Source organism: Coloeus monedula (genome assembly GCF_965178545.1).
Source record: "Coloeus monedula genome assembly, chromosome: 20".
Taxonomy (NCBI): Eukaryota; Metazoa; Chordata; class Aves; order Passeriformes; family Corvidae; genus Coloeus; species Coloeus monedula.
This window is the reverse complement of record NC_138800.1, coordinates 10,099,349-10,122,321: the sequence shown is the minus strand read 5'-3', so window position 1 is coordinate 10,122,321 and position 22,973 is coordinate 10,099,349. Positions and strand designations below refer to the sequence as shown.

General features: G+C 48.9%; 1 protein-coding gene across 11 annotated transcripts in view; it reads left to right on the top strand.

Moving 5' to 3' along the window:
* The window catches only part of MSI2 (musashi RNA binding protein 2), a 207,976-nt gene that overhangs the window by 173,865 nt on the left and 11,138 nt on the right, over positions 1-22,973 (top strand). For 3 of the 11 annotated variants that reach the window (XM_082294652.1, XM_082294647.1, XM_082294646.1), the window contains exons 11-12: positions 12,393-12,455; positions 13,833-13,859. The exons of 1 other annotated variant lie outside the window; for it this stretch is intronic. In XM_082294652.1, coding sequence (XP_082150778.1) covers positions 12,393-12,455; positions 13,833-13,859 — 90 coding nt within the window. Of the gene's footprint in view, positions 1-740; positions 797-12,392; positions 12,501-13,832; positions 13,860-16,125; positions 16,266-22,973 lie in introns of those variants that run through there. 7 more of the 11 variants (XR_014226992.1, XM_082294648.1, XM_082294644.1 and 4 more) reach the window with 5 other exon arrangements.

Sequence of the window (22,973 nt, the reverse complement as noted above, 5' to 3'; positions counted from 1 at the left end):
GGAGGGAGAAGTACTCGGCTGTTTCTGCAGGAGCATCCCGGGTCTGAGAGCTTCCTCTGCCTCCCTCCCTGAACACGCTCGTGGTGCAGCCTCAGTACAGACACACAGAGGATGTTCAGTCACACTCTGGGCTGCTCTCAGGAGCTCTGGCAGCGTTTGTCACAGCCCAGTCATGTCCTGCACCTGCCCATGCTCCATCCACCGGCTCGGTGGGGTGGCTGGGCCGGGGTCACCCCACAGGGCTGTCACAGGCACTGTCCCTGTGCAGGTTGTGCTGCTCAGTTACTATTTCAGTAAATTAAAGCCAGAAAAAGGAATTCCCTTCTGACTGAACTGTCCTGACGGTATTTCCTGTTTTCCAAGTGAAACGAGGTACAAATGCCACGAGGCACCTGTTTGCATTCCCATTCCCGTGTCCGTGTCAGAGCTGTGGGCAGGGTCCCCTCACGGGCTGTCCCATGTCCTCTCCCACATCCTCTCCCACATCTCCACCATTTCCTATGGCATGGGACAGCCCCTGGCTCCAGGGGCAAGACACGCAACCCTTTGGCGACTGCTCTATCTTCTCCCATCCCGTGATTCCTCCCAGCCCTTCCTCATGCAGTACATTGCCTCTTTTTTTTATTTTAATTGCAATCACTCCCTTTCTGTGTCTCTTCTTTTTTTATTTTTTTTTTTAATTTCTGGGACTTATCTTTTCAGTTTAATCTATTAATTTCTGTTCTTATTTCACTTTGCAGACTATTTGCCGATTTCACAAGACATAATTTTTATCAACTAGTTCTTAAAGATGCATAACAAATTAATCGGGGTTTACTACAGTGCTAATGAGAGAGAGACAGAGAAAGCCTGGGTGGTCCATGTTTAATATCAATGTCCACTGAAAAATTGCTGCTCTTACTGGCTGGTTTGATTGACTGGACTTTTTATTTTATTTTTATTTTTTTAAAGGCTCCATATCCTCACTGCTTTGAGTTTGCTTTTTATTTTTTTTTTCTTATTTTTTTTCCTCTGCTTTGTTATGAGTTTTTAATGCCCACTTGGAATGTAACTCACAAGGATGGGGTCAGGGGCGTTCCGAAGGCATGACTTCTCACAAACTTTTTAGAAATCATTTTATCAACGAAGTAAGAAGGATGATTGGGTTGATTTGGTCTCACAAACAGCCCCAAAGAGAGTGATTGGCGCTTTTTAATGTGGTGACGTCCAGCAGTAGCACGAATCCCATCCAGGGTGGAGCGAGACGGGCGTCTCCTGTCCCTGGGCCCTTGGCAGCGCAGGGCTGAGTTACCCCAGCTGTGTGACCCTGTGGTGTCACAGGCCCACATGTGTCCCCTTCCTTCCCTTCCCTCTGGCCTGGGGGCTCTTTGGGAGCTGCCACCATCACACCAGGGCCGTGGCAAGATGCCACCAAGAGAGGGGCTCAGGCAGCTGCTGCCCCCCACAGCAATTCCTGCCCTGCTCCCAGAGCCAGTGGGGCTTGGAGCAGCCTGGGACAATGGAAGGTGTCCCTGCCCATGGCAGGGGTGGAACTGGATGAGCTTTAAGGTCCCTTCGAACCCAAACCATTCTGGGTTTCTCTGATTCTTTGATCCCAACTCTGACCGGCGATGGTCCTGCACACTGCCTGCAGCTGCTTCTCCTTCCAAACTTTGCTTGCAAATCATGGGCAAATTTCCTAAATTCTGGCCAGGCTTTCCCTGCTTAAGCTGCATTGCGCCTCTTCATCTCCACCCAAATCGCAGGAGAGCTGCAAACCTCCATCCATTGGCTTTAACAAGACCAGATTCTGGACTTTCGGGTAGAAAACACACATTCTGTTTAAATTCTGCCGTTCTTGAAGTGTTTCTACCCACTTGATGATAAGTTTGTGAGAAGTACGTTGCATGCTTACAGTAGAACTGTAATGCATTTTAATGTTTGTTAATCCACTTGTTTAAAATGTCGGTGTCAAAGGCTCTACAATCCACGGCTGTGCTGTTCATTTCATTAAAGATGCTTGATGTAATACTTGGGTAGTTTTCTTTTGACTTCTCTGCAGGCAATAGCTTTTTTTAATCTGTATGGCTTCTTATTATTTTGTTTGGGTTTTTTTGCTATGAATTGCTTTGCTTTTGTGAACTTGTCTTAGTGTGCATGATTTGCAAACATTTCAGCTATTGTGAATTTTCTCATTTTTTGTAAATAGTCCATCTGTGCTTTTCTTTTTTTTTCTTTTTTTTTTCTTTTTTATGACTTTTTTCCTGTAAGTAACTGAGGTAGAAAATAATAATAAATTGTTTACAACGGATTTGCTGTGTTGCTGCTCTCTTAGCTTGCAGTTTTAATATTTTGGTTTGGATGCCCCAAATAACCAGTACCAATGACAGTTGAATAAAAGAATAAAACAACCATCACTCAGAGCGTGTGACCCGCTGTTTGAAGAACCTGCAGAGGAACAGTTACATACGAGGTGTGTTTACAGCAAAAATTACACCCAAAAAAAGACAAAATGCACTCGTAACTGGGGGGAGAGGAAATTGCAGCATCCCCACTGGTCCTCCAGCACTGTGGCAGGATGTTCCTGCACTGTCTTTATCCCAGTTATATTTTCTCCCATCATCACCTGAGTGTTTGGGGGTTGTCGAAGTTCCATAGAAGCCTTCAGGTCAGAAATTTAAATTATTTATTTTAATTAAGGGTTTGTTTGCTTGTATGTTTGTTAAAGCTTATTAAAACCTTTGTATATGGTGAGAGGTGAGAAAAACAAATATTTTCATAAACTTTGCAGAGCTCAGGGAAACATATTTGCTTATTAATACTGGTGCTGCAAAGGCCGTGAGCTCAGCCTTGGGTCATGCTCCTGCAGTGCCTGGGGCAGTGGAAATGCAACACAAGATGGTTCAAAGTCTCAGACTGATGGGGTTTGTTTGTTACTATGAGAGCATTTAAACCAACCTTCTGTTGAGCTTAATTCAGTTTCTCTCCTGGTGCCAGTCCCACAGTGTTCACTCATCAGTGCTGGGCAGGGAGGTATCCTGTGTAAAGTTACGTGTGGTGCTCACCTAGGAGGTAATAACTAGAAAATAGGTGTTTTCCAGGTCAAGAAAAGGAACTGGTGCCAAAGACAAGGGGAATTACTATGTCATGCTTAAGGCTTCTTTGTCATAGTGTCTTGACAGGAGGAGAGGGAAGGAGATTCCCATGTCTGGGGTTTAGGACACCCCAAAGCAAATTCTGTTGCTCAGGTCCCCCCTTGATTAATAACCTCGAAGGGGGGTGCAGTGGGGATGGGAGGAAAAGGGTGTGGTTGCAGCATCCCAAAAAGCCAACCATTCCCTCTGTCCCTTGTGCATTGGTGTGAAACACCCAGCCCTGGGGCGTGTGGTGCTTCATCGACCCCAAGCCACATTTCCCTGTATTTGAGCACCCAACTTCCTACTCTGCTGAGGTAAAGTGATTCTAAAGTGCTGCCTACACATGGCTTCTGTACCCACAGGGAGAGATGAAGTCTGTATTAATAGGGGTCAGCTCTGTAAAACACTCTTCGAGCACTGTTACACAAGTGTAGAGCTTGTAGAACATTTACTAGTGGGAGCAAAGTTTGTCTGGTCGTGATACTGGAATGATCAAACGTAACACTCAGAAAAGGAGAACCTGGTGGCAGCTGCAAAATAGGAGGAGGAAATGTGAAACCTGTTTTAAATTGTTCAGTTAGTTAAGCCTTGTAACAGCAAGAGATGTGGAACGAAGCTGAAGATGTTTCTGACTCCTTTGTCTAACCCTCTCTTAACTGCTTAAATCTGCTCTGCTCTCCCCTGTGCTGCATGCCTTGTTTTCACCTAAACACATCACTGCATCTGCATGGCATCACTGGTTTACAGAGTGCATTTGGAATCTCTTGGAACCACCTGAGTTACCCCTTCCCACCTCTCCATTTCAGCCTCCATTCCTGAGAACAGGCTATAGACTGGACCTGGTTTAAAATTAAGGTTTTGGGTGTTCTTTGCTGATGAGGGATCGTTCCCATTACAGGCACATCCCTGGAGGGAGGAGCAGCTGGAACTGTAGACAGCAAACTGAGAAATTAATATAGCAGAGCCCATAAATCTCCACTCAGAAGGTTCTCCTTCAAGTTCTGCTTAGATGATTGTATTTTGATGCAGGAAAAAATGGTCTCTAGAGCTGTTCTCTGAGTCTGAGCAGAACTGAAGTACCTTTGCCTCTTAGGCACAGTTTTTCTGAGAAAAGCTGCAGTTTTTTGATGTTGCAGAGAATTGTGTAAAAGGCCTTTCTCACCACCTATTTCCCCCTACCCCTTAAAGTAATCCTGTTATGAGATTTAATGTGAGATTTTCCAGAGAGAAGCTGTTGGTCTGTGTTGATGGTCCAGCGCCCAGCACTGTCAATGGCAGCAGAGTGTGGCCGGTGAAAATGGAGCCTGTCCCCCTTTTCCTGCCCAGTGTGAGTGAGGCTGCTCTGGAGGTTTCCCTGAATACCATGTCTGGCTGAGGCCCAAAACTGCCCAGGTCCTTCATAAGATTTTTCTCCACTTACAACTTGAATAACTGAGAAATAAGAACATCTTGAACGTTGAACACTGATCATCCTGTTCTCGGCTGCTCACTGATCTGTGCCTGCAGTTTGAGGCTTTAAAACTTGAGGTTCATTGCCCTGAAAATGAGTGATCCTGAAGGGGCAGAGAGGAGAGAAAAGGAAGAGACCTCCAAACCTGCTGGTGTCTGTAGAGCTCTTTGTGTTTTGAGGTGATGCTGCAGCTCCAGAGCGATGGTTTCAGCTTTGAACAGGCCACAGCTGCAGTGACCGGGAGGGTTAATGAGAGCAATTACTCACAAAAGTAAAGAGGCGTAACACAAACACCCGTGTGTGGAGGAAAACATGGATAACCCTGCAGAAGGAGGAACACAGTCTGGTAATGCACATCCTGCTGTAAGGAATTCTTCGTGTCCGAGCCAGCCGGAGCATGACAGCTCCCCTGCGTTCCTGCCTTGTGCCTCAGTATAGACAATTTTTGACTAAAGCCGTTAAAAATTGAAGCTGAGGTTACAAAGAACTTGACAAGATTGGTCTCCTTATAGCACAAAAACATTCAAATGTGAATGTTTTAGTAGTCGGGTTTCCAGCTGGCCATTGAGGAGCTTCCGCATCCTGCCTTGTCCAGGTGCAGTGATCGTAGTTGCTGCAGCAATGCCTTGAAGATTTCTGGGCTCAGCATCCCAATCCTCCCCTCCGACCTCTTTCATAGTATGGGTTATGGAATGCCCAGTGAGGCACAGGGAAAGTCCCTGTCTGCCAGCGATGGCTGTAATGGTTGAGCTGCACATGAGTGGTGAAGAGTTCCCCACCCTCTGATAACCTTGTCCTGTGATTTACTGCCTTCTCTTTTATGAAGTTGCCTCTTTGTGTTGAATTTTTCCAGCTTCAGCCTCCAGACACGAGTTCTTTTTATGCCTTTGTTCATCATTAAGGACCTGTCTTTAAATAATACTTACCCAGATAGTTTAGATCATTCATAAAAATTGAGACAAGCAGCTTAACCAAATAGCTCATTTTCTTTACCATCAGAGCAGCAGAAATGAGGCTTGAAGCAAATCAGTGCCACGTTGCTGAACTCCAAATAGGTGCCTTAATGTGGTTCCATCTAACCTGCCCTTGTTCATCCAGCAGCAGGGGACTGAAATGCAGAAATTCAGAGCTGTTGTGCTGCGAGGCAGCGTGGGGCCAGTGAGCTCCTGGGTGTTCCTGCCCCTGCAGCCATCATTTCCTTTATACTTAACCTGTTGATTAAAAATCTGTGGTAAATGTTTGGCTTTGGCCTTTAAAATAAGTTGTAGCAAGTCCAAAGGAGGCCACCAAGATGATGAGAGGGATGGAGCACCTCTCCTACAAGGAAGGGCTGAGAGAATTGGAATTGTTCATCCTGGAGAAGAGAAGACTTCAGGGGAGCCTACAGGAAAGATGGAGAGAGACTGTTTACAAGAGCCTGTGGAGACAGGACAAGGAGGAATGGCTTCAAAGTGCCTCAGGGGCAGGGTTAGATGGGATACTGGGAAGAAATTCTTACCTGTGAGGGTGGCAAGGACCTCGCACAGGTTGCCCAGAGAAGCTGTGGCTGCCCCATCCCTGGAAGCGTCCATGGCTGGGTTGGTGTAGTGGAGCAACCTGGGATAGTGGAAGGTGTCCCTGCCCATGGCAGGGGGTGGAATGAGATGGTTTTTAAGGTCCCTTTAACCCAAACCATTCTGTGACTCTCATTCTATGAAATTCTTTTATGGAAGCAATCAATTCGTGTTAAACAGAACCATTTGCTTTTAGGAAATGGTGTGATTGAGATTCTCTTTCATCCATTCACTTGATTCTCTCATAATTCTCTGGGTTTCACCAGTTGCTAATTAGGGACGTTACCAGTTACATAGTGGGCCTGAGTGTTGGATGGTGGGGGTTTCCATAGGGCACATTCGAGAAGTGGAGCCCTGAAGCTGCTGTAGGATAGGAGCAGGTTTTAAGTAGAGTAAATAACCTAAATCAGCTGCCAGCTTTTGCTTCTTGGCTTGTGGTTTTTTTGAATAAATAGGTTTTTTTAGAACAAACTGTTTGCCTTTGAGAAGTTTCCCAGTTTTCAGTATAGTGAAATAACTGCAAAAGGGTTATTGCACTTGAAATGCCCCAGAATGATAATTTGGAGACAGACAAGGCTTTGTCTCGCTGATGCATAAAGTAATTACTGGGCAGAAATGCACCATTCTCATCCTAAAACCCACGGCCTGAGAGTCCCAACAGCTGAAAAATGGGTCATTTACTGTATATAAAGTGGAAGTGCCAAATTTTAAATTAACTATATTTGGGATTTATTGTTCTGTTGGAATTCCACAATGGGAATATTTGCTCATCATAACATCCATCTGCAAACAGACATTGGGGGGCATGGGACAGACGTTGCACGTGTGGCTGGGCCCTGGATGATGCAGGGGCTGTGGGATGAGGGTGCGTGATGCATGGTGGGTTCTGGCTGAAATTCCCTAATTTGCTGAAATAGATTTTAACAAGGTTGATGTAACACAGTGGAAAAAGACAAAGGGAAGCACTTAAGGGGCTGTTGCAACAGAGGACTCGGAGCAGGCTTGTAGATGCTGAAAGTGTTAACAGAAATGATCAAAACCGTAGGAAAGTACTGCCCTGTTTCCCTGGAGATCTGCCCTGCTGTGCTGGGTCCTGTTCATCAGCTGTGGTGTGGATGGCACTATCCCACCTCCTCACAGACAAACCAGGGTCACTGGTGGGAAACACAGGACATTCCAAGCAGGGCTTGTTGCTGCCCCACATTCCTGTGGACTTTGAGAAAGCTTTCATAGAGTCTGCAATCAAATCCCGAGGAGTTAATTGCTACTAAACCGTGGTAATGAGTTGTGAATGATTTGGTAGAATCCCGATCTTTGATGAGTTCTAGGGAACATTTGATTTCTGTGGGTGTTATGTTCTTCTCTAAATATTCAGCACTGAGTTGTTCTTTTAAAGCTTGGAGTAGTAGCAGGTTTTGTTCTTTCTTATTTGTGTTTCCTTATAGAAAGGGTGGGGGAGTGTGAGACAGAGAGCCTGGAAGATGAAGGTTTTAAACATAAAGGGATTGTTTTGGGATGGAGCTTTCCCTTGTGTGTGCTCACCATTAAAGACGACATTTTTGCCCGGTAAATTGGACCCACGCCTGCCTGCCTTCAAAAAAAACCTACCAGGCTCTTCTGCTTCATGGTTTTGAGTCTCTCATACTTTTGAAATGAAGCCTAAAGATCCTCCAAAGAGGATAACACTGCCTAATGGAAAGAATAATGCAAGCGAGAACCCATCTGAAATGACAGCTGTGAGCCTGGCGCAGCTTTTCAGGCTGATCAAAGCTGCTGGGAACGCCGCTTGAAAAGGGGGGATCAGCTCCTGGGAACGCCACTTGAAAAGGGGGGATCAGCTCCTGGGAATGCCACTTGAAAAGGGGGGATCAGCTCCTGGGAATGCCACTTGAAAAGGGGGGATCAGCTCTGGGAACGCCGCTGGAAAAGGGGGGATCAGCTCTGGGAACGCCGCTGGAAAAGGGGGGATCAGCTCCCCGGCTCCTCTCCCCGCTCAGCCTGCACATGAATTCATATTCCAGCCTTTGCACTTCTTTCCTGGGAGATGAAGTGACCCTCCTGGAAGGCCGGGGTTCAGGTCAGCTCGCTGGGGAGCACCAGGGGTGTAAGAGGTGAAGTGTTGGGGTGTGAAGGAGCTCCGAGCTCGATCCCCTCAGCACAAGGACCCCCAAACACCCTGCACAGACCAGTCTGCAGCTCATGTGTGAGCACTGCAAACACCCCGTGAACACAGCCCAAAGGGGTTGCTTCTTAGTTGCAGTTTCCTGATGGCTTTTATTTAATTCTCCGTGCCTGTTCTATGATTTTGGCTATTTTCTGAAGTCAGGTGGTGATTCGAGCGTCTCGGCTTCCATTTTCTTATTTTAAATCCCTTTGCTCATTGCTGAAGTCTGAACATGCCACCTCAGGTGCCTAAGTGCTTTGGCCATTAAACAGAGGAAATCCTTTGCATGATATTTTTTTATGTAAGAATTAATTTCATTATCTTTGTGCCCTTTTTTTGGGTTGATTCTTATTGTCTGACTGGTTGTAGAGGATAGGGTTGTGTGTGCTTTGGGGTCTTCAAAGGCTGATCAGAGCAGGACTGAAGGAGTCAGTGACTTCTCTTAGAGCCGGAGCTGCAGGAAGAGGGTCCTGGCATCAGGAAGGGGGACAAATGGTTCTTGTGTTATTCCCTTGTGGTTGCCTTGTAGCCAGACCCAGGCTGGAGAGCAGGAGAACTCAGTGATTTAAGAAGGAATGATCCCACCAGAGCAGGAGATGGAGCAGCCCATGTGAAGCCTGGCCCTGCTCAGGCAGCGTCGTGCTCACCAGATTTGTTCACAAAGCCCCTGGAAAATCTGCTAAATCCTGTGTTCCCACTTCAATGCCCAGAGCAAGACAGCAGGGCTGTGTGCTCCAGCCCAAACCTGCTGCTCCAGGGCTGTGCCATCCTGGGATCCCCCTTCTCCCAAACTCACCTGTGCATTGGAGAGACACCAGCCACAGACTAAATGTGGGACCTCAGGGCAAAGAATTTAACACAGATCTGTCCATCTTCCCTTGCTGCTTCACTATTTAAAGTGAAACTATTGATGCAGGAAGCAGGAAAATTTATCTGTGAAAAATTGCACTTGGAACAGGGGTTTTGGCTCGTTCCGAGCAATGAGAGAGCATGAAATTGCTGTGAATCCTCAGGGCTTTCCTGGACAGCGTGTGAGCCCAGTGCAAAACGTTTATTGTAAAATACCTTCTAATTGCAGTGCCTGAAGTGGGCACTGCTGGCCTTTGGAATGGCTCTGGGAGCTTGTTTCCTCTGGGCAGCTGGGGGCAGCGGGCACACAAAGCACGGGGATCTTTTGTGCTTAAACAAACACCAGGAATGAATTGATCTCTTTTGATTTTCCAGGTGACTTCAGAGGGCTTGGAGAGAGTGGGGCTGATGCAGGCCATGCTCCTGCTTGTCCAGGGTGGGATCCAGAGATGCTGCCATCAATGCTTCCATTGGTTTCAAGGCACTCTTGTCCAGGCACCCATTTGTGGCACCCAGTTACCTCCAAGCTGCTTCTTAAAAATGAACTGGGAGCCTGAGAGCCCCTTAGCAGCAGGTGCAGGGATTAAAGGGCCTGCTGGCACCCTACAGCAGCAGTCTCCAAAGCCACTGCCATCTCCTGGAGATGCCTGCACTTCCCAGGCATTGCTGAGGGGAAACAGTGGCACTGGACCATTGTTACCACATTGCTGGCTACAAGTTCTCCTTGTCCCCTGCTCCAGCTCTCAGAGGCGTTCCCGGTGCCCTGTGCTGGGAGCCCCATCAGGCAGAGTGGGATGGTGTCAGATGCCCATCACTGCTGACGGGGTCAGGAGCAGAGAGCCACAGAGGTACCACAGAGATGCTGGCACAGTGGTGGGAGGTCACACAGCATTAGTGGCTCGACAGCAGTGACAGGAGAGCTGTTCCCAGCTGAGCGAGCCGATGGACGGGGGGCCTGGCAAAGGGCATTTTAGCAGGGGATCGATTGCTTTCAGTAGGTTGGATTGATTTGGGGATCCTTCAGTGATGGAGCCATCCTGTGAGTGTATCAGTGAGCAGGGCTTTGCCAATGTTAATAATCAATCCCTGTTTCCATCTCCCGCTCCTGGAGCCTGTGCTGCGGCTGCTCCGCCTGCGGCCCCTGCGGCGTTCCCGCACAGAGCGCGAGCAGCAATCACACTTGAGCTGTTTGGAGTGCCATGTCGCAGGGATGCTTTTATCTCAGAATTGGGATAAAAGCTTCCTTCGGGGGCGGAGGGATTAATTTTTCACACATCTGTCCACTGGAATGCAATAACGGAGCCTTTGTTTGGGCTCTTTCCATGGAGCGCCTTCTCCACCCTTGTTATTTCACTCTTCTTTTGCATGGCAAAACTTTTTGTCCTGCATTTCAAATAGATCCTGAGCGTCCCTGGCAGCTGAACAAGAGAAACAAACTTTCCAGCCCTGTTTTTTGTGCTGTTCTCAGGGGATGCTTGGTGATTTGAAGGGTATTTGATTGGTTTTGGCAGAGGCATTTTATTCCATGGAAAGTCCACAGCTCCTCCGATCCTGTACGGATGGTTTAGAGAGCCCCTGGAGCCTCCAAATGAGAGATCTGCGGGTGGCCAGCTGGTCGTGGAGGTGCCATGGGAACGCTGAGGACACTGCTCTTGGACCGGGCGCCGTGGTGGGCAGGGAGCAGAGCGGGAGGGACGGGGGCTGGTGCCAGCTCTGCTCCTGCCTGAGCTGCAGGGGGAGGGCTCGGAGCTTGGCCCAGCCGTGGCTCTGCATGAAAATGAAGCCCCAGAGCCTCAGCCCTTGTCCTGCAGATGCTTTCCTTGCTCTCTGGAGGTTGATTTGACTCTTAACACTAAAGTCTCACTCCAGCCCTAGCCACATGTCGGGGGACCCACCCAGGGTTGATGGCTCCGTCACCAGCAAGAGGGAATTTAACACTCAGGTTTAACTCTGGTTACAGCAACCCCCAGTCTAGATGTGCTTCCCCCCCATCCCACTCCACAGAGCCTGTAATAGTTACCAGCAGAGAGGTTCACCAGGAGGACCAGGGCTGGCTTTGCAGTGCTGGGCTCTGTGCACAGGGAGCACCAGCCTGGGGATCCTCTGCATATATTCACCTGTGCTATTTTTTTTTTTCCCCCAACAGCCCTATTACCATATTTAAATGCAAGTATGTCATTTTTTGATTGATGTTTTAAGTAGCTTCAAGTCACTCTAGCTTAGTTCTCTGTTCCTTGCCCTGGTAGCTGAGCTGTAGCTGTGCCATAGTGCTGAAGGTAGTGGGCTGTAGCGTGCTGGGCTCGCACTCTCGCTCTCAGGCTCACTCTTCTCTTTCTCAGTGCCTCAGTTGTTCTCCTGTGGTTCTTCAGCCTTGCAAAGCAGCTGTGATCATGGTCCTGGTGCCCGCTCAAGGGCCAGGTTCCGTCGTGGTGCCCACCCCAGGCTTGTCCTGTTGGATGGCAGGAGCAGTCAGAGCTCCCAGAGACCAGGAACCTCCCTGGAGTTGTTGACTTTGGGGTTTGGGGTTCTTGCTGATTGCCTGGACTTTGCCATTGCCCTCTTAAAATACGCATATTGAAAGTCAGAGTCTCTGGCAGATCTTTTGAATATTAATTAAGTAAAGACATTAAATCTGCAATCTTGCTGGCAGCATTCCATTCCTCTGCGAGGGCTGGGTTCCCTGGAGCAGGGGGGATGTCACAGAGCTCCTTGATCTGCGGCTGGTTTGCTTTCAAGAGCTTTTTCCTTTCTTTCTTTCTTTCTTTCTTTCTTTCTTTCTTTCTTTCTTTTTTAAACCACATTCCATTGAATTTTTTCTGCTTGATCCCAGCAAATTCATGATCTTGACATGAGGACCTCCTCATATTTTCCATTACTGCTTTGTCTATAGACCAGCACATTATTATCACTTGCAAATAAGCCCAGAAGAGAATTCCCGGGTCGTTGGCGGAGCGGGCTGACCCCGTTCCTGCGGGAGTGTGGAGACACAAGCCAAGTGCTACAGGCTCTGCCTCCAGCCTGTCCTCCTTGGCTCCACAGCGTGCCATGGCCAGGAGCTCCATTCCTCCTGTGCCAAGGGGATTTGTGCTGGCAGGGACCACTGGCAGCAGGCAGCTGGCAAGGGCTCAGTTCATCCCAAACACAGTGGCCGCTGGTGGCACGGAGAGCCGGGATGGCGAGCTCCGGAACCCTTTGCCCCACAGAGACTCGCGGTACCCGCTGGCTTCTGTCTTTACCCTTCTCCTTTTCTCCACGGCCAGGTTTTCCGGCAGCGGCTTATGGACCAGTAGCAGCGGCAGCCGTGGCAGCAGCAAGAGGATCAGGTAGGGGGGCCCGTGGAAGAGCAAACCCTGAGAGTGCAGGGTCAGGTAAAAGCTCTGTCGGTATTCTGTGTGGCTGCAGCTCTCCATCATTTCTCTGATTTTCCTCACACTTATCCTGGGGACCTGAAAACAAATAATCAAAAAAAAAAAAAAAATTAGAGAAAAAATAAGTAATCAATCCCAACCCAAACCCAAACTACAAGCAGAGGCCATGGGGGCTGGAGCACCTGCAGGAGATTGGCGTGAGAACTGCCAAAACCAGGGTAGATATTCCAATTTGTTTCTTTCTTTATTCCTTTATTGTGTTGGTTTCTTTATTTGTTTGGTTTAAAATCGAGGCTCTGAAAGACACCCCGAAAAAGATTAATTTGTGGTTTTGGAAAAAAAGTTTTGGTTGCTCACAGGAAGCTGGGGTTGGGTTGAGGCAGTGGCAGCAGCTCTGGGTGCTCTTGTGCTTGCCCAGAGCCACTGTCACCTCCTCCACCATGGCCAGCACGGGGCAGCCCCATGGTGAGGGACTGTGTCCCTTGGGATGGCATCACTCGTGCCCTCAGCACCAGCACATGGCTGACAGTTCACCATCCCTGCCTGCTCCAACCCCGCTGCTTCCATGGGGAACGACAAAGCTTTTCTTCTGTTCTTCTGAAAAACTTTTATTTTTTTTTTCCCCTTAAGGGAAATAAATAAATAAATCATTGGCAATTGCCGTTACTGCCTTAGGTTTAAATTTTGCTGAACATGTGAATCAGCACTTTGCTCAGGTGAGAGAGTTCAGAGCAGCCCTCAGTGAGCCATGGGCTCGGCAGCCGCCCCGGCTCCCAACGCAGGCCGGGACGGAGCCGCTGCCGGGACGGAGCCGCTGCCAGCCCCGTGTCCTCCGTCCCAGCGTCTCCTCAGAGGACACGGGGCTGGCAGCACCTCCCAGCTCACTCATGGCTGAGCTGGGGGCTCTCGGTGGCTTTTCCGGCAGTGCCGGTGGGTTATCGAGCTCTCCCCGAAAAGCCCTGACTGTGTGAAGGAGTAGGAGGTGGGCGCAGGCCCAGGTGTGTCTCGAGCGAGAGCCTGATGCCATGGAGGCCAAAGAAAGACACCAGGAGAACTCCGTTCCATGCAAACTGGCACTGCTTGCAGGCTACAAAGGACTCTCTGTACCAGTTCCATCCTGTGGCATGTAGAGAGCGCCTAAGGGGTGACTTGCCAGCCTGGTTGTGGGGATCCCCCAACTCCCGGCTTCTCCTACTGCCCCGGCACGGAGGGGGAAAAACAAACCCAAAGAGGAAAAAAAAAACCCAAACAAAACCCAAGATTGCTTTTGCATATGCTTCCAGGAAAACAGACCTCATTGTTTCTGCCTCTTCCTCATGTTTTGCCCTTCAGGTTTTGTTTTACGTGCAAACAGACCTGGTGAGTTGCCCCTTAGCAAGGCACAGAGGGTTTGGCTGGATTAACGTTGCTTCCCTGATTTTTTTTTTTTTTTTTTTTTTTTTAATCGGAGTGCTTTTGGTGCCCATTACAACTGAACTGAGCATTGATCAATTCTGTGCCTGAAAATCATTTGTCTTTAATTTGAGTGTTTTTTGGTTTCTCTTTTGTTGGGTTTTCTGATTTGTTTTTTCGGTTTTTTTGTTTTTTGATTTGAACTTGCAATACGAAACTAAATCTAACCCTAAATTAACAACACCCTTTCTGGCAAGTTTAAAGAGCAGTATGGTGTTTGGAAATGTCTTTTCAAGCCTCAAAATTGCCTGCATGCACAAAACTGGCAAAACCCCAAAACTGAATCCAAAGAGCCCCCGTCCCACCCCCAGCCCCGAGGTCTCAAGGAGGAAGGTGGGTTTGTCACCGGCCCCGCTCACATCTGCACCAAGCCGTGGTCTGGGAACGGGGGGGTTTCTGTAGAGTCATCTCCATCCAAAGCTGGTTTCGGAAGGGACATCCTGGGTTTGCCACTCCATCAGCAATGGTAGTGAATTGTATCCAGGAGCAGTGGAGTCCGATCGATCTTGCGCTGCAGTGTACGGGCCCGATTCATTACAAGAAAAATGGCTGGGGTTTTTTTCCTTCTTTCCTTTTCAGTTGGGTTTTTGTTTTTCCTTCACAAATTCGCACAGCCCTCCTTCACGTGTGCCTGGTCCAAAGCACAGAGCACAGCATGGCTGGCCCTAACTGGTCCCTTTCTGCCAGGAAGTGGAAAGAGCTGGGAAACACCTGGGCAGGCATGTCCCACCACCGCCAGCTCACTGGGAGAGCTCTGCCCAGGGCTGCTGGAGCGGCCCCAGCACAGAGCAAACGTTGTTCAGGAGGTTCCTGGAAAGCATTGATGACAGTCCATGTCATCAATGTCCCCCATCACTGCTGCCTCTTCAGCAGCATTCCAGCCCCCACAGCTCACCCAAAATTGACCTTCTCTGTTCTCCGGCCCCATCCTGCCGGATCTTCCCCACCTTCCTGGCATCAGTGCCAGCACGGAGACTGAGCACCCGCAGAGAGCATCCACCTTCAGATGCGTGTCTTGGTCTCCCCAGGAAGCTGCAGCCCTCTCACTCCAAGCCCCTGGGCACTGACCACCTTGATTTGTCCCTGGGGTGACGTTCCTCCTCTTGGGACACCTGCATGTGTGCTGTGTCAGCAGAAGGAGCCCACCAGGGCAGGTACCTGCTCAGGGCCTCCTCCCTGCCCTCGCCCCTTCTTTTTCTATGGCAGCGTGTCACCAGCTGACCTTGCTAGATAAACAGGTTCTTCTGTGTCACAGCAGGTCTGTCCTACAACCAGCAGAAAGGGATGTGTCCCTGTCCTCGTGCTCAGTGCCACCATAAATTCATGTCCCGCGTCACTGCTCGCGTGCCGGCAGGGTGAGCACCGTGGAGCTGCTCGTAAATCACGTCCCCACTCGACATCCCAGTGATGAAGTGATAGCTGAGGTCCTTCCAGCAGACAGAGGTCTGGCCACATCCATTCGCTCTGGGTGGGACTGTGCTGCCGAATCCCTCCGCTGGTTTTGACAACCTCACCCATTCTTGTATTTTTTTAATGAATTGGGACCTGAGCCATGGAAAACGAGCAAAGTTAAAAGTCTGAATGCTGCAAACTCCTCCTAGACAACTTCACTATCAGTGTCACGTTTCTTTTGAATCCACCTGACATATTTTACGTGTAAAACATTTTTGTCGTGTAAATGCTTTTTTTAAAATACAGTCATGGGGGGGGGCACATTTTTCTCTTGCATTTGACATGGGAGGGGTTCATCTGGCAGGAGAACGAGACGAGGAAAATTTGTCAGGAGAGGGTTTTCGTTCCTTCCTCTTTGGTTCATTGACAAGCCTGAGATTTTTCCAGTTCCCAATCTGTTGCTACCAGCTATTCCTCCCTGAGGACTGGAGACAAAACCCGTAAGGCCACACTAATCCAGCCCTGTCCCAGCTCCCTCAGGCAGGCTTTGCCCGCCGAGCCGGCCGGCAGCACTCGGCGCAGTGGGACAGCACAGTGCCACGGCGCCAGGGGCTGCTCTCCACCCCACCCCCTGGCACATCTGGATTTTGGGCCCCAGTCCCGGCTTGCCAGTGCTGCCTTTGAGCCCTGTGCCCCAACAACCCCTTACTGGACTTTATACTTGCCAGCTATAACAAATCTCGTAACGTGAGCTACTGACCTTGATGGTGAGTGTGAGCAGTTATGTTTTGTTGTTTTCTCTCTTGCTTGGTTGGGGCTGCTGTGAGAGAGGGTGTCTCTGAGGCAAACTTTCCGGCCTCTCTTACACTCGGACGTGCACACCTCCTCTCAAACACTCTTCTGAGCGCTCTCAGCGGGAAGGTTTGTCCACACCTATTAATCCTCTCTCAGTGTCCAGCTTCTTGTTAGTAGCAGCTGGTTGCATGTTTTTTGCTTGTTCGGACGAAATGGTTCAAGAAACGACTCATATCAACTCTTGAGAAATGTCTCTATTTTTTTGTACACTTTCTTTCTTTTGATGTTTTATATTAATTTCCCTTACTTAAAAAACAAAACACCTGTCGTCCCGTAAAACATTTCACATCTCCCCTTGCCTGTTCTTAGAGTGTATGTATCTGTGGGACTGAACTAAATGCATGCACTGTAGTAGTCGTACTGGTAGCAGTAGATGTAGTTGTAGAACATGCATTGTCGAGTTGATATTACAGGCACCATCAACGTGAACGAGCGTGGCAGATAAAAGCAGAGCCTTGGTCTGATTGAAAGCGTAGGGATAACACAGCAGAGAGCTGCTGACGGCTTGGATCCATAGAGCCCTATTCGTTAAATCCCATTATCTGGAAGTTTAAATTGAAGCTGGCTATAGGCAACCTACACCCTCCGTACAAGAACCCACATGTGCTGTTATGCTGATAGTAAAACTGACATTATTTTTTTTTCAAATTAACCCCCCCCTCAGGAATTGAAATGCTGACTATACCTGCATTCTCTTCTTTTTATTTTGTATCCCAAAGAACTTAAGATATTTTTCAAATCATTTTACAATCATGGTTTCTCCATCAGCCTGTTACTCGTCCATATTAGCCCATAGACTCATTTGTTGGCAGTCGTAGACCAGATGTGCCACACGCAAATCATTCCATTTGGGAATCCAAATAATTCCGTGTGTGCGAGGCGGCTCCCCGCAGCCTGTCCTGAGCCACCAAGCGATTGTTTGTAGGTCATAAACCTTAAATCTTATTATGCAACAGAGACTCTGAGCTAGTGATGGGTCGTACTCATTGCCATGTCACCCAGCTTAAGGGAACATTTTTAAATGAAGATTTAACATTTCATAAATATCAGCATGAGGAGTTCGAGGCAAGTTCATCCTCTCTGCCATGAGCCAGCAGTGGCTTTGCTTCTCCTGCCTGGGTTTCTGTGCTAAACTTGGAAAACGCAGATACGGCGCTGCAGTCAGTAAATCCAACAGATGGTAATTGAGATCCCGAATTAGGCTTTGGTTTATTTGTTTAGGTTGCTGCTTGTCAGAAAACATCCTGATGGGAGCAGAAAAGCTCCTGCATGGTGTGGTCACCCCTCCCCTCCTCCCCACGCCCTGGCCACCCCCAAAACCAGCTGTGCTGGGTGGGAGCATCTCCCTGCTCCTCTGGGCAGAGCCACACACTCATTAATGCACTTAAGGCAGAAAGGGCTTTCAAAGGAAATAAAATATCCAGAATGGGCTTTCCAGTGTAATTAAGGATTTTTATCTGCTCCTTACCTCTAATAGAACATTGAGTAAATCAAGCAAACAAGTGCTGGGGCTGACACGGTGCGAGGCCAGCTGAGCTGCCCCTGGTGCTGCCGGGGAGCTGAACATTCGTGTGTCAAGGCAGGGATAAGGTCCCCTTCGGATCTCGATCTTCCAGGGAAACGGGGGCCCCGCTGTTCTATGTGCCTATGAAGTGAGGAGTGTGTCTGAAAGCCAGCAGAGCGACAAATTGCATGGGGTCGAGGAAGCCGTGTCTGACACTTAAGGAAGGTGCTCCAAAATCTAATCTACTCATAGGTTAGCAAATTATGGCTATAAAAAGGGGGGCAGTGATTGGTTTGTGTGTGCAGGGGAGAGGAGCTGCCATGGGCTCGTGGAGATGTCAGGAGGAGTGTTTCAAAGATCCGGCCATGAACCAATTTGGGATTTCTGCGGCCTGCTGGGAGGACTCCCTTGCGGCACGGTGGCTCTGGTGGAATTGCTCTCCCTTTTTTATTCTCCTCTATAAAAGTACATAAAATTTAATCCAGGCTATGTAATCTCAAAAGCCAGAACCTAACAAGTGGACCACTTGGGAGCAGCAAGGGCTGGAATTTCTCACTCCACTGGAACTGCCAGTAATTATGTGACAGAGCCTGGCGGCTGATGCATTGGGAAATTAATGGCTGCATTGGATTTTATCCTTTGCTTATCTCCCTGGCAGAGGCAGCATGTGCTGGGGAGCACGGCAGGTGGCCAGGCAGGGACCCCACACCATGGGGGCTTTTGGGAGGGGTGGAAACAAGGAAAATCATCCTGGTTTAAACAGGAATTTCATCAGCCAGGCCCGGCACAGAGCAGCCCTGGGTGGTGAATGCACTCTGGAGGAGCCACTCTGCAGTCCCATGGGTGGTTTTGGCCTTGTTACTGACAATATTGGGAGCCTTACAGTTACTTGTCTGTCTACTACCCCAAATTATAAAAATAATAATAATGCAAGGGGGGTCTTCTCTGTTTAGTTCAGAAGTGCTGTGCTGCTCCAGGGTGGGAATCCCACAGGTCCTTTTCAGAGCGCAGGCTCCAGGCAGGAGAAACTCTGTGTCTTGTTTTACTGTAGGATGCTACTTTTGGATCTTCCTTTATCCATGAGGGACTGAGCTTCTTCCTGCAGTGCCAGGGAGAAAATTCAGTAGATATGAAACAATTTGGTGCTGCTGCTGCTCGACCTTGGCCACAGCAGCCGGTGTTTGACAGAGCGCTGGGCTGAAGTCTATTGAGGTTAAAATACATCAGCTTTAATCAATAATTTTGTAATAGAAAATCTTGTGCACTTGATAAATCATCTCCAGTGCAATTAGTGACCACCTCTGAGCTGAAGTTAATCTGTAGCAAATTTAGCGGGTAACTTTTAATAGTCTTTTCCATCGGGAGAATTATTTTCCACGGGAAAATGCTCCTCAGAGTGCTCATCCAGAGCTGTTTTATTTAGGAATAATTTCTTCTCTGTGAGGGTGGTGAGGCGCAGGTTGCCCAGAGAAACTGTGGCCGCCCCATCCCTGGAAGTGTCCAGGGGCTTGGAGCAGCCTGGGATAGTGGAAGGTGTCCCTGCACATGGCAGGGGGTTGAAACAACTTTGGTACCCTCCAAAGCCCCACTACAGCCAATTATTCATGTTTTATTCCCTTTCTCCCAGCAGAAGCTGGAGGACAGAGCTGTTGGCTGTTGTAATTAGACTTTGCTCCCCACAAGATGCAGATGAGTTGTTGCAGAGTTTGAAGTGGGGTCTCAGCACGTGCTCTCCAGTGCATGAGATCTTCGAGCACAGGATGGTGTCCGATGCATTTTAGTCCCTAAACAGGTAAATACTGCCAGAGCTGAGGGTAACTTGCCTCTCCAGCAGCAGTTGCAGGCTGGTACTCGTTAGTGGAACAACTGCTAACTGTGAGGCAGCGCACATTGGACTGACACTACTTGTCAGTATTTTCATGCTGATTCTCTCCCCAAATGCTTTAAAAGTAAATACATAATTACAGTGGTGTTTTTTCTCCCTCTTTCCTTTCTGAAACAGAAAACTGCCAGAGGAGCAGAGTAGTTTTTCCTTGCAGCAGATGTTGGTGTGCATCTGGCTCTGTGTGAGCTCGAGAAGTGCAGTGGGTTAGAAGTTGCCAGAGAATGCAAAATGAGTCTGCAGGTATATAAACCTGAGCTTTTTAAAAAATAATAAACTCACACAGCTAGGGCCTTTGTGAGCATTTCCTGATGCTTAAAAGAGCCCAAAACTCTGTGTCCTGACAAGGGGTTGAGGTGTCAGCTGCCAAAAGTGTGGCTGGTGCCACCAGCTCTCCCCGAGGCACCGTGTGCTGGGCAGCAGCTTGCCTGGTGCAGACCCTCCTCCAGGAAGGGATGGTTACACAGGACTGGAGGTTTGCAGTCTGGATGCCTCTTCTGTTACTGGGGTAACCCCCCGTGTTCCTGAGCATCCCCCCCAGCCCATTGGCAACAGGAAGGTGCCCCCCAAGCAAGACCCTCCTGCTACTATGACTTAAATTATGCAGCAAAACAAAGACCCGTTTTTGGTTTAATTTTCCTCCTGTATTGTCTGTTATTGTACAAAAGGCTTCAATTTCAAATTACAGGAGTGATAGCCAGTTAATGTGGTACAGTGGGAGGCCGGAGTTGCTGTTGCTATGGCAATGGAGTTCGGCTCATTTGTTTTGTAGATGAGTAATTACTACGCAATTAGAGTAGGCTAAAAATAAAGGGGCCTTTTGTTCCCTCTTACTCATTAATATTAATAAAAGACCTGTCCGGGCTGTGGTAAACAATTAATGCAGATGTGGTTGCCCATGGTAAAATTAACAGCAGCTTTCGTGCTCCTCGGCGCGAGGTGAAGGCGCCGGCATCACCTGGCTCAGCTCTTCTTTCATTTTAAATGGAAAAATTCTTACAGAGGGGTCTGTGATATCCCAGCATCTGAGTTTTAGCTCTTATTTGCCAGTTGGATGGGTGGTAATAAGTGTTAAAGCTTCATGTGCAGGCACAGACAGCAGGAGCAGCGCTGGGGTCGGTGCCTGCGACACAGCAAGCGCCCGCAGCCCGCCGAGGGCTCCGAGAGGAACCCAGCAGCAGCAGGTCCCGATGCAGACAGCTCTTCATTCATCCCCCTTGGATAAATGCCAGGGCTGGAACAAGAAACTTGCCCAAAAACCTGAGCACAGGCAAGGACAAGCGTGATGCTGCTGAAATGACTCCAGCATGGCACGTTACAGACATGGATCGACAAAAAAGAGTGTAACGAACAGTCCCAAGCATTTGATGTGAAGTAAAAAGATGAGAGTAGATTTAGCCTGGATATTAGGATTAAATTCTTCCCTGTGAGGGTGGGGAGGCCCTGGCACAGGTTGCCCAGAGAAGCTGTGGCTGTCCCGCCCTGGAAGTGTCCAAGGCCAGGTTGGATGGGGCTTGGAGCAACCTGGGATAGTGGAAGGTGTCCCTGCCCATGGCAAGGAATGGGACTGGATGGGCTTTAAGGTCCCATCCAAACCATTCTGTGATTCTATGAAGTATGTAAACAGTAATCACATCATATTTTGAATTAACGGTAAAACCAGTTAAATTGGCAGAAACCAGTTAGGAAGACAACTTAACAGGACAGCGTTTATCTGCCCCTTCGGTTTATTTGTGAGTTCCAGCACAGCTGGTGAACATCCCATGCCCGCGGGGAGGGACAGCAGAGCAGGGCAGAGCTGGGATGGGGGTGCTGAGGAGTGGTCACCTGCTCCTGCATCATCCCTGGGGTGCTCGGCACCTCTGGAAAACTCCATCAGGAAGGCAGAACCTCTCCTATGGGCAAATACCCGAGCCCAGAACCCTGGATCCTCTGCTGGGGGGGCTGTGGATGCACAGAACTGCATCCCTCCCAAACTGTTTAACTAATGGAGGGAATCGTAGCAGAGCCTTTGTAAGGTCGACATTTGTTTGTTGTTAAGGATCTAATTAGAAACATGAGAGGAAGCTGAATGGCTGCTTGCTCGGCTAATTAGCGACATGCACGAAGACCACTTTGAACTTCAAGGACACAAAGCTATTAGCGCTTACATCAAAAATGGATTAAACTTCTGTGCTTTTATAATGATTAAAGATGAGCCGCTCGAGAGGAAATCCTTTTGTAAGGCTGTGACAAGAGCTGGCTCCCTGACTGCAGCTCCTACAGGCGAAGCTTTGTGTGGCCTCTGTGTCGCACTCGGCCCGGCGCAAGTGACACCACTAACACACGGTATGGAAAATGGGATTAGGCAATAAATATTGATCGTTGGCAAAAAACTACAGCTGAGCTGCAAAGTGCAGTTATTTGTCCTGCTGCATAACTGCAGGAATTAGAACAGCCGGGCTTGAATGTGCTGAATTTTGTGTCTTTTCTTCTGCAAATTGGTGCACATCAGCAGCTTCCAGATGTGGGGGATGCCTTGGATGTGTTAAGCGCAGTACTTAGCAGAAGCAAGGGCTCACATGCAGCAGTGGGTTTGTAAAACACCTGCACCAGGTGAATTTTTATCTTGCTCAGGCTTGTGGAAGCTGCCCAGCTCTTGCTCCTGGCTCATCTCAGGTGGTTCAGCAGTTGGTTTGTGTCGAGCTGTGGCTGGAGGAGCAGTGGTGGGAGGACATTGAGGCTGCAGCAGGAGCAGTTGCCACAAGATCCCAGGTGCCATTATCACCCCATTGTGCCCATCTGGAGGAGGGTGGGCAGCACTCAGCCCTCCCTCCTGGTTCCCACTCACTTCAGCAGTAATTGCCGGGAGCCAGCTCACCACCCACTGCTTGCTGTCATTACCCTGCGATATTTTGATGTGTGAAGCCGTTTCCGAAGGGGCTGCAGAGGCAGAACAACCTTTGAAAGTGTGACTGCAGCTAGAAAATAACGTTCAAATAGTACCTTGTTAGGGCAGATCTCGGTGTGTCTCAGCCTCATCACCACTTATTTTGCTGATGAGCCCGACAGTTGTTTTATTTTCCTTTTTCCCTGCAGGGCCAGTGTAGCTGCAGGGGAGGGATAACCTGGGGCAACCTGGCTGCTCCCCATTATGGAGCGTGTCGGGGTGACAGGGGAGGCACAGCGCTCGCGTTTGATTTTCCAGAGTGAGGACTGAGCCAGCTGTCATCTGTAGCTCTTCACACTTGCAGAGGAGCCGTGTCTGCCACAGGGTTCTTAGAGAGAGACTTCGCTTTTCAAGTCTGCTTGGGAAGAGCAGGAGCAGAGGGACGCAGGTCCCCGTGAGAGATGTACAACATGGCACCTCTCATCGTGACGTTACTTGTTTTTCTGGTTTGTCTCCCAC